At 38.9% G+C, this 11,072-nt stretch overlaps 1 protein-coding gene across 1 annotated transcript in view; it reads right to left on the reverse strand.

The window, feature by feature from the left end:
* Positions 1-10,839, reverse strand: part of LOC107706945 (arf-GAP with Rho-GAP domain, ANK repeat and PH domain-containing protein 1-like) — a gene marked incomplete at its 5' end in the record, with an annotated part of 23,693 nt that extends 12,854 nt beyond the window's left edge. Inside the window, 19 exons of the mRNA XM_016510796.1 lie at positions 141-200; positions 713-795; positions 1,044-1,079; positions 1,132-1,151; positions 1,271-1,351; positions 3,567-3,680; positions 3,773-3,890; positions 4,080-4,148; positions 5,193-5,279; positions 5,501-5,648; positions 5,757-5,862; positions 6,549-6,758; positions 8,210-8,373; positions 8,458-8,503; positions 9,725-9,920; positions 10,008-10,110; positions 10,188-10,323; positions 10,424-10,558; positions 10,635-10,839. Coding sequence (XP_016366282.1) covers positions 141-200; positions 713-795; positions 1,044-1,079; positions 1,132-1,151; positions 1,271-1,351; positions 3,567-3,680; positions 3,773-3,890; positions 4,080-4,148; positions 5,193-5,279; positions 5,501-5,648; positions 5,757-5,862; positions 6,549-6,758; positions 8,210-8,373; positions 8,458-8,503; positions 9,725-9,920; positions 10,008-10,110; positions 10,188-10,323; positions 10,424-10,558; positions 10,635-10,839 — 2,117 coding nt within the window. The remainder of the gene's footprint in view (positions 1-140; positions 201-712; positions 796-1,043; positions 1,080-1,131; positions 1,152-1,270; positions 1,352-3,566; positions 3,681-3,772; positions 3,891-4,079; positions 4,149-5,192; positions 5,280-5,500; positions 5,649-5,756; positions 5,863-6,548; positions 6,759-8,209; positions 8,374-8,457; positions 8,504-9,724; positions 9,921-10,007; positions 10,111-10,187; positions 10,324-10,423; positions 10,559-10,634) is intronic.
* Between the last annotated feature and the right edge of the window lie 233 nt (positions 10,840-11,072).

Raw genomic sequence — 11,072 nt, forward strand, 5'->3', positions numbered from 1 at the left:
TGTGAGTGAGAGTGTGAGTGTGAGTGTGAGTGAGAGTTGAGAGTGTGAGTGTGAGTGTGAGTGAGAGTGTGAGTGAGAGAGTGAGAGTGTGAGTGAGAGAGTGTGAGTGTGAGTGTGTGTGAGTGTGAGTGTGTTCTCACCACTGCTGTCTCTCCTGCTTTTCCTGTTTCTCACTTTCATAGAGGACTGTGAGACCCCAACTACAGACAGACAGAGAGATTAAAGGGTTAAACACCACTTGATTTCCACAGATAATCATGTCTAGATGTTCTTAAATGAGGAGAAACTCTGAATCTGGAGTGTGTAAAGCTCAAATGCAGCTGATGATACAAAGAGCCAGATGGGAGTTTTTGGTCTGATTGGCTGAGATGCTGTAAATGAATCTGACCTGATCGTTCACTACACTGACATCTCTTATGAAGCAGCTCGTCTCAATATAATTTAAACACAGCTCAAACAGAAGAAACTAGAGGATTCATGGAAGAGCCTCTGATTCTGTCCTGACTCACACTGACACCTGCTGGTCAGAAATCACAGCACATCCGCTTCTGCTGAACATTTGCACTATTATGAGTTTCAAAAGCTGCTTTGGAGAAAATCATGTTAATGCATGAAACAAAACCCTAGATGATGTCATGAGCACCTTAACATGCTGTCTAGTTAGAAAGCTCACAAGGGTTTAGAACAGATTCAGTTCAAGATTTGATCTCACCATGTCGGTGGACGGAGCTTCTTTTTCATGCCGTGATAGACTTTCAGACACTTGACGGGCCACTCTCTCTCGGGACGATTACTCTACAGAAACAGAGAGAGAAAGAGAGAGATAAACCTACTGAAACACACACGCTCACTCCATCTAGAGCCCAAAACTACAGGAAAACCACCACCTGAGAACCCATTAAACCAGAGCAAGAGAGAGCAGTGGACACTAAATCTCTACACACACACACACACACTTCTACTGTTTCCACATAAAGTGAATTAATGACCACAGACGACCAAACCCTGAAGGAACCGCTCTCACACACACTATCTGTACTCACACACTGCAGCTCTGGGCTTTGCAGCTTTTGCAGATTCTGTGTATGAGAGTTTCAAAGCAGAACATCAATCACTCATTTGCTCTTACACACTAAGATTATAATCATTAACTCAAACCATAAATAAAATAAGCATGATAAACTGAAATAAAATACACAAAAACTTCATTTTATTTCAGATAGTAGGCAAGGCAACATTTCTTATTTTCATTTAGTTTAGCTTGAAGTACTAAAAGGACTGCAAAAACCCAGCAGACTCCTCTCCTCTCTGAACTTCATCATACCGTGTTTGGACACCTCCACTTTACTGGCTGTACCACACACACACACACACAGACACACACACACACACAGAATCATTAAATATTCTCACATAGAGATTATAATGAACACACTGCACACATTACCTGATCTACATGAGCACATGTAGACTTCTACCACTTTTAAATAAAGTTCATCTATTAATTATTATAGTGTATTATATTCTCAACCAGGTGTCCAAGGTCCACTAGGGGCCTCAATAAACTTCCAAGGGCCTCAAGATGACTTAACGATTGAAAATAAAACAAAACAAGCATTAAATGAGCTAAAACATTTTTCTATTTTTTTTTAATTCACCATCACAGTAGAGGTGTGCGATATATATCATCTGCGATAATATCGTAATTGTTGTTTTAACGATGTGCGATTTGACATTATAGAGTATTTTGCAAAAGCCCGTTCAAAACACACCTACAGAGCGCACGCATACATTACGTGAAGTCTAGACTAGTGCGAGCGCGCATTTAGAGTGCGTTCTTTCACTGATTCAGTCTATTAAAATACATTTAGAATGATCACAAAATTCAAGACATGGGGGCAGAAAATGCATGTATTTATATAATTTCATATAGTTATTATCACACAAAGTGTGTCATTTTTTTCATAGCGCAAAAACAGGCAATATGGTGTCTAAAACACAAGTCTATTAATTAACTTCTTGTTTATTGAACTGTTGTAAAAAATCAATAATAAAAGGTAATTTTTGGAGAAAAAATTTAATATTTACCATTTTGATTACAAATGTAATATTGATTTTTTTTACAACACTTAAATAAACAAGAAGTTAATTAATAGACTTATGTTTTAGACACCACATTGCCTGTTTTTGCGCTATTTCACCAACAAAAATAATTCCAAACACTGTTTTGTGTCTGAGCAACATGTCGGCGATTCGTTCCTGAATGAATCAACCGTTTAAATGATTCGGTTCAATCGCAATGACTCACTTATTAACAGTGACTTGCTGCCACCTGCTGGCGGGTTTCATTTCACATTTAAGGTTTCTTTTTATTATTTAAATAATTTCAAATAACAGTATTCAACATTTTATGTTTAATATATCAAAACATTATTTATGCATTTGTAATTGCAGGTTAAATGCATTCATGTTCTGCACTAAACAGTAGTGTGTAAACACATCTAAATGCCTCTTCAGACGCAGCTTCTGTGTTTCCTCTGCATTGCAAAGATGAATTTTATTGATACTGATTTAATTTGCTTGGTAACAGCCCAAATGTCTTATTATTCTAATTCACTGGTTAAATGTAAGAATTTGACTCAAAAGATAATGCACACTTGGCTTAAAAAATGGCTTATAAAGGTAAAAATGCCCATAAAATCAATTTAAACTTATTGGGAAAGATTAATTTCTATCAGTGTGAACTGACCACCACACAGAATATGAAGAATATCAAAAAATTTAGGTAAGATATCAGCACAATAACACAATCAGCAAAATATTGTCTAATTATCGTTATCGATAAAATCCCAGAAAATATCGAGATATTATTTGTCAATATCGCACACCCCTACATCATAGCTGTTTTTGTCTTTGACAAAAACAGGATTACCACAACCTTGAAAAAGCTAAATATATAGATTATTACAAAGTAATAATTTAAAAATTAATTACTAGAACTTCTATTGGACTATTGAATATCACCCATTCACTGCCATTATAAAGCTTGGAAGAGCCAGAACATTTTTAAATATAACTGATTGTATTCATCTGAAAGAAGAAAGTCATATACACTATCCCAAATTAATCAAACACCAAGGTCATTTTTATAACGAATATAGATTCTTGTAGTTATGTCAAGCTCTAAAATATTCTATCAGGCAGAAATTGTAGGTAATGAATATTTTTAAAAATCCTGATCCTTAACCCAGCAAATCACGAATAATTAAAAAAGTCTTACAAATTGACTGGCTTAAAAGTGCAGGAACCCTGGAAAACATTTAGCTCTTAAAACCCCTGCAGAAATTTAAATGCACAGAAACTATCAGTCTATAGATCAAAACTACTAAAAAAAATTGCCATTGCAGCAGATATTAGCCTTTGAATATTGTTGTAGGCAATGGTGGGTCTTGGAGTCAAATGGTTGAGAAGCACTGTTATAGATTAACCCGCTTACATTTAGTAGCATGAAAACATTTTTATTTATCCACACACATGTGTGTCCAAACTAAAGCTCAGTCTCTTACCCAGATAGACCAGCATGGCCTCCATGGAGAAGTGCTTCTTGACCAGCAGGTGACTGTCGGTGCCCAGAGAGTGAAAGATGGGCAGCACTTTCTCCAGATAGTGCAGCGGCCGCTCTGACACACACACACACACACACACACACACCTGTGAGCCACCGTGTTACTGTAACGCGTGTATGACGGGTAACCGGTGTTCTGTGACTCACCCATTTCCTCTTTCTCGTTCACCTCAAAGCAGCACCAGTAGTCTTTCTCCTTAACGCTGATTTTCCGTCTGTCCAGAATCTCAAAGGTCAGTTCTGCTGCCGTCATCGTGGCGGGAATCTGGAGGTTGTACGTGAACATTTATTCAAAAACACTGACTTGTATCCTTGCAAATGTAAAGCAGGACTTATCTCCTCTACTAAAAGCATTTTTTAACACTTATCATTGATTTCATATGTAAGTGGGTCCTTGATGTTGTTCAGATTTTTTTTTTTACAATTGACCTTCAGGTTCAAAGGTCAAACGCACCTTCACATGCTGTTCAGCTGTTTCCTTCTTCTTCTCCAAGTAAACTGTACAAATAAAATCACCACTGCCCTAAACACACACACGCACACACACACACACATGAGCCACAAATAACAAAGCCTCTAATAAATAATTACAATAAAAACTAAACGAATAACTATTTAATATTTTCTAACTGAAATGAGCAGTGCTTCCTGCGAGTGTCACCAGAGTGCTGCTATACATATGCATAGAGTTCTGAGTGTTTCAGTGTGTTGCTAGGGTGTTGTGGGTGATGCTATATGGTTGCTAGGGTGTTCGAGTGGTTACTAGGGTGTTGTGGGTGATGCTATATGGTTGCTAGGGTGTTCGGGTGGTTACTAGGGTGTTGTAGGAGATGCTGTAGGTGTCTGGTTCAAGGTGTTCCTTTAAAGTGATTTCTTTTTTTATAGTCAACCTGATGAAAACTGTAAGTCTGATTAGTGTCAGGTTTCTTAAACTGGGGTTTGTGAGGGAACTGCAGAAGTTTGATGATTTCATTAAAAGCCAATAATGTGATGTGATATGTGTATAATCAAAAGTATACATTTTTCTTTTATGCCAAAAATCATTAGGATATTAAGTAAAGATCATGTTCCATGAAGATATTTTGTAAATTTCCTACTGTAAATATATTAAAACTTAATTTTTGATTAGTAATATGCATTGCTAAGAACTTCATTTGAACAACTTTAAAGATGATTTTCTCAATATTTACATTTTTTTGCACCCTCAGATTCCAGATTTTCAAATAGTTGCATCTCAGCCAAATATTGTCCTATCCTAACAAACCTTACATCAATGGAAAGCTTATTTATTCGGCTTTCGGATGATGCAAAAATCTAAATTTCGAAAAATTGACCCTTATGACTGGTTGTGTCCAGGGTCACATTTTATAAATACATAATGATTATTGTTTCTACTGCAAATTAACATGAAAAATGCAGCAAATATAAATTTTTTAGAAAAGCTGCTGCAAATTCAGTCATTTAGGGTTGCAAAATTCAGAAAAAAAGAATCCTACTGTAACTGACTATCAGCAATAGCACCAGTGATGCATGACTTGGTACACAGCACAATAATTGTAACTCTTACCGTTCCAGCTTTAGGCGCGAGGTTGTCTCTGAGCTTTATGATGTATGTGATCTCATCTAACTGCTTCTTCAGCTGCTGCTCGTTCACCTGCAACACAAGCACACAGTGCTGCCACTGCAGTTCTTACTCTCATCTCACCAACAGATGGCGCTAGTGACTGCATGTATCTGGTGCTGAACCGTTTTATCAACTCTACACAAAGTCCAGACTCTTCAGACAGATATGTGCACTTCCTATAACTTCACTTTAAAATGTCCTAGGAAAATAAAATCGCAGGAAACATTTTTTCTGAACACATGCAAACATACATCGAATATAGTGACGTAGTGTTGGATGAGATCCTCGATGACTCTGCCGGCGCTGTAGTCCTTCCCGTCCGCCTGGAAGAGAGTCGGACCGAACACGATGGCCAGATTGTGAAGATTCATCTGATTGAGATCCGCAAACCGCTGGACGCTGCAAACGCACACACATCAGAAGGTCTGAGAGAGACTTTCAACACTTCTCTGAAAGGAGAGCTATGAGGAAGTGCTCTATGAGAAAGAGGAAGAGTGCTTGTCTCACCAGTATAAATGATTAACTAGCGCTCGTAGTGTCGCCTGATTGACTCGGGGAAGGTTACTGAACAGAAGACGATACTGACAGATCCGACTGCTCTCGTCTGAAAAAGCTGAACACACACACACACACACACACACAATATGACATTTGGATTATTTCACTTCACTTGTCTTCTTTCAGACTAGTGAAAAAAATAAAAAATAGACATTTAAGGGTTTATTTAATTGTACTTTATCCATTTGCGTCTGTAGATTTCAATAACAGTACATATTTATATCTGGAGTTTATTTCTGCACTTCTGCAGCACTTACATGCACCAAAACTTAGGGGTTTATTCATATCTATATTCTGAAGGGTTTTACTGAAGGGTTTGTTCATACAGTATATCATTCACACTGATTTCTATAACAATTTTATTCCTAAAACATGGTAAAATTGTGTTTGCTTTCAGTCTATTGAAGGTATTTTCTGATTTATGCAGTGATAAAAAGAGAAATCTAAAATCCCCTCTATAAAAACCTTTAACTCTAGTATGCCAACAAAATCAGACAAGAATTTTGAACCAATGTTCAGATTTCTGTTCTGAAACTGTATGCAAATTAGTGCATATTTAATTAGATAATGCATATTTAAACATAACATTTCAGAAACTTGTAATAAAAAACTATTGTCTTAATATACTATAATTAATCGACTTGGGAAAGTATGGTGATATCTATTAGTTAACATTTTAGCTGTAGCGTCGTGCCGTAATAATAATAATATATAATTTCATAATATTCCAGTGGTCTAAACCTGTAGCGCTGAGCCAGCTGTGCGCCTCCAGGCCAAACAATCCCTCCTCGATGCCTCTGAAGAAGCGCTTGAGGACGTTGGACACGTCATCCATCTGATGTTCACCTTCCTTCAGCCAAACGCACCTGGCGTCGCGTCTGAACTCCTCCAGCAGGGCGGCGATCTTACTGTTCACACCACTCTTACGGTAGATTCCCTCTGAGGTCAAACCTGCAGGACACACACACAACATCATTTACACACAGCAACACACACTTATGATGCTTAATGGACCCCTAAACAACATAATATTAATAGAACTACAAATATTACAAATTTTAAAAAGTTTCATTTTAATATATTTAACCTGTTCAATAGGGACTTTAAAGACATTATGGACAAAAAGTATTTCTATAAACCTTTCTGTAACGCTGTTTTGACACAGTGTCATGAAAAGTGCTACACAAATAATGGTGATTTGGCTTGAGTTTTCTGGTTAGTATCAGTTTATCACTGCTTTCAAGTCCATTAGTGTGTCAAGCTTTTTGTTGTTAATGTTTCTATCATGTGATACTTCAATGCTTTTCCTCCTGAACAAAGTTCTGTCTGACCGTCCCCTGATTCACAAACGCTTCGCAAAATCAGTCCAAACGAATCATGAAATTGAATCAGAGACAGCTCAGCAGCTCAGACAGTCAGCTGATGTCTGCAGGGACACATTTACTGTCATGGTTTCATGTCATCATCTGTTAATATGTTACGTGTACATCTAGGAGCTCATTAAATCTCATTAGGTGAGCTCACTGTTTAATACTAGTTAGTAAGACAAAGATCACATGATTACTGAGACACAAGAGGAATCTGTTGTTTAAGTGATGTTTTTGTGATGTGTGTGTGTGTGTGTGTGTGTGTGTTATTTCAATCGCTGTCTGCAGTCAAACATTTACATGAGTTTCTCAGAAACAATTTCATTTAAATCAAATTGGATTCATTTGCCCCTGATTCTTTGGACAGAAAGAAAGACTTGATTGAAGTTTCTTTCACACAAAAAAACAGAGAATAAGAGTAGGATAGAATTCAGTGAGGTTGAATATGAAATAGAATTGAGTTGAACAAAGCAGAACAATTGAACAGAAGTGAATTAAAAACAAGGTGAGTCGAGAAGTTTAGAATGGAGTAGAACAAAGCTGAATCAAGTAGAAAAGAACTGAACTTGGTCAGAAAGAGTAAATAGAGTAAAGCAGAATTAAAGTGTAGAATAGAGTTGAATGGAGCAGAACAACTAAACAGATTTAAATGGAGATGGACAAAGAAGAATGAAGTATGAAGAACAAAGTAGAAAAGAACTGAATTGGGTCAGAAAGAGTTAAATAGAGAAAAACGGAATTAAAGTGTAGAATAGATTTGAATAGAGCAGAACAACCGAACAAATTTGATAGTAGATTTGAAGAGATTAGAAAAAAGTAGAACAGCTGAATCAAGTAGAAAAGAACAGAATTGGGTCAGAAAGAGTTAAATAAAGCAGAATTAAAGAGTGTAAAATAGAGTTGCACAACCAGATTTGCATGGGGTTGAACAAAGTAGAGTTGAGAAGATTAGAATAAAGCAGAACAGCTGAATCAAGTTGAACAGAATTGTGTCAGAAAGAGCTGAATAGAGTACAGCAGAATAGAGTTGAGTACCGTATTGAGTGGTGAAATGAATGCAGCGCTCCACGATCACGGGAATGTCGGCCTCCGTCAGCTGCTGCTGACTCAGTGTGTCTCCAGAACTCCCAGCATTCCTCTGGATGGCTGCCGCCCAGCCCAGGAAGTCCAGCTTCCTCTCGCCCTCGATGTACAGCGTCCTGCAGGGAGACGTCCTGTTAGTCAGCTTCCGCCCGCCGTCACACACATATGAGACTTAAACGGGTTAACCTCGACCTGCTCACCTGCCTCGCTCCACCAGAACCAGAACCTCATTCTCCGGCTGGATCGCTGCACACACACACACACACGCTCAGTTCACAGCAGGGTCAATAATTAACTTTTCCATTAAAAGGTCAATATTTGGCAGCTGTAATTGATTTCCAGGAGCATTTTTACATTCATAAAAGCAATTTTTATAAATACCTTAATTGAATGGCATCAGTGTTGTCTTTTTATGACAAATACTTCTTAAAGGGATCCCTGGGTATTAAGACTTGTATGGCTTAATATAACGTAAATGATGTCTCTTCCTGAAATATGTAGTAGAAGACCCATTAAAGATTTATGTTATTTTAAAAATCACATCGTTTTATACATATTTTGGACTAGCACCGAGTTGTGTTGCGGTAAAAAGCCAAACTATAGAAATAAGCGCCAGTAGCTCACCGAGTGCAACCATTTGACGTCATCGACGCAGAATGTACTGTGCACATAAAATAATGGCGCCCCCCATAGTCCAAAAACCATGTCGATTTTTTTAAATAACATACATCTTTCATGGGGTTTCTACTATATATTTAAATAAGAGACATAATTTACGTTATATTAAGCTATACATGTCTTAATACCCGGGGATCCCTTTAATCACCAGTGACTAATTTAAACAGCTCTGATTGGCCACTACATTCATGCACTCAACAGAAACGTGTGATTGGTTATGATGCTCAACACTGCAAAAAACAACAGCTAAACAGGAATCTTTGGTGTAATGTGAGCAGATCTAAACGTAATGCCACTAGGGTTGCAATAAGTTAGAAAATTTCCTGGATTTTTTGGAAACTTTTGAAAAGTTTAGAGAAATTTTCTGGAAATTTTCCACCCCTTTGCAATCCTAAATGCCACAATCAACATGTTTCATTCATTTTCACATTTCACTTTAACAGTGACCGTCGTAATTTATTTAATTCTGCAGGGGCATTTTTGCTCATTTTGGTTATATTTTTGATGATTTTTGTTGGTTTTGGTAGCATTTTTGCTGATTTTAGCTGCTTTTTTTTTGGTGTCATTTTGGTTGCATTTTTGGTGTCATTTTGATGGTTTTGGTGGTATTTTTGCTGATTTTCATGCTATTTTTGTTGGTTTTGGTGGTGATTTTGGTTGCATTTTTTGTGTCATTTTGTTGTTTTGGTGGTATTTTTGCTGATTTTGATGCCATTTTTTCAATTTCGGTTGCATTTTTGTTGGGTTTTGGAGTCATTTTGTTGATTTTGGTGGCATTTTGTGACTCACAGAGCTCCAGCAGCTTCTGCAGGTCGATGGTCTCGTCTGCGGTGTGCTCCTCCAGCCGGATGTGCAGGTTGGACCCCACCAAACAGAACCAGCCCAGTCTTGACATCTCCCGGTTCAGTCTGTCTTTATAACGCAGCCGGCCGATGCGCTCGAAGTCCTTCAGTAACAGATGCTCCGCACCCGCAGGAATGAACGACTGTAACACAGAGAGGTGTTCTGAAAATGAGACGCTGTTCAAACCCGATAAAACCCGTCGATCGGTTCAGAACAGGTGTGACGTCACCTTTGCGATGGATTTGACCCACTCGCGCATGGTCTCGGGATTATCAGTGCCGAACAGATACAAGCGTTCGGCGTCCGAGTACAGCTCAAACGTGTGATCGTACCTAAAGAAAGAGACGTTTATATTATCAGGCTGTCAGATAGGTGACAGTCCTTAAACACATGCTGTGGGCCAGATTACCCATGAGTCTCAGGAGGGCTGACAGCCAGACAGACGATCTCCTTCATCTTCAATCCTCCGTTCGGTGTAGCGTTTTTGTCACTTTCATAGTAGCTAAAATTCCCGTCATTCAGCACACACCAGCGCCGACTGAACTCTAACAGGCACAGACGGACAGACTCAAATCAGATTAAATTATTCTGAAACCATTTTGCACATAACATTTCAGAAAAATGTCTATTCACTGATTGGCTCACCTTCTTTTCCCTTCTTCTCTGTGATTGGTCGAGCCATGGAGCCGGTCTTGAATAGAAACCCATTATGCGTGACGGAGGGCGGGGCCATGTAGTGCACCCTATCTATGGCAACCTTCACCTCTGACCTCGGGAGTTCTGTAGGTCAAAAGGTCGAACGTCAGTAAATGTAGTATACTGACGTAGTTATAGCAACGTTCTCCGAGGCGCACACCTGTGTTGCGGTTCTGCATGAGGAGCTCCAGCTGCAGGTTCTGTCCGTGGTGTTGGGCCAGAGCGATCGGGGAGGGCAGCTCGGGGTCGCCGGTGTCGCAGCTCACATCAGCGCCACAGAACACCAGCGCCAGCGTCTCGCACACATCGCTCGACTGAACGTTAATGCACAGCGCCTGCGGAGAGAGAGCACCAGCGCAGTGATGTCACGCCACAGGAATCTACAGCGGATCATGGGAACACGTGTGGAACATGTGTGTGTGTGTGTCAATGACGCCCTTCAATCAGTGAAACAAAAACCAGGTCACAAAATGAAATCAGATGTTTCTGAGAGCATTCACATGAGCACAGGGAAGGCAGCGATAATGTCTGTTCATACACAACCAACGCACACAAGAAAAAAGACAGAGAGAATGTAAACAGGCTCATCAACAAGACA

The sequence above is a fragment of the Sinocyclocheilus rhinocerous genome, unplaced genomic scaffold, assembly GCF_001515625.1.
Source record: "Sinocyclocheilus rhinocerous isolate Xijiao unplaced genomic scaffold, SAMN03320098_v1.1 scaffold6468, whole genome shotgun sequence".
NCBI classification, from domain to species: domain Eukaryota; kingdom Metazoa; phylum Chordata; class Actinopteri; order Cypriniformes; family Cyprinidae; genus Sinocyclocheilus; species Sinocyclocheilus rhinocerous.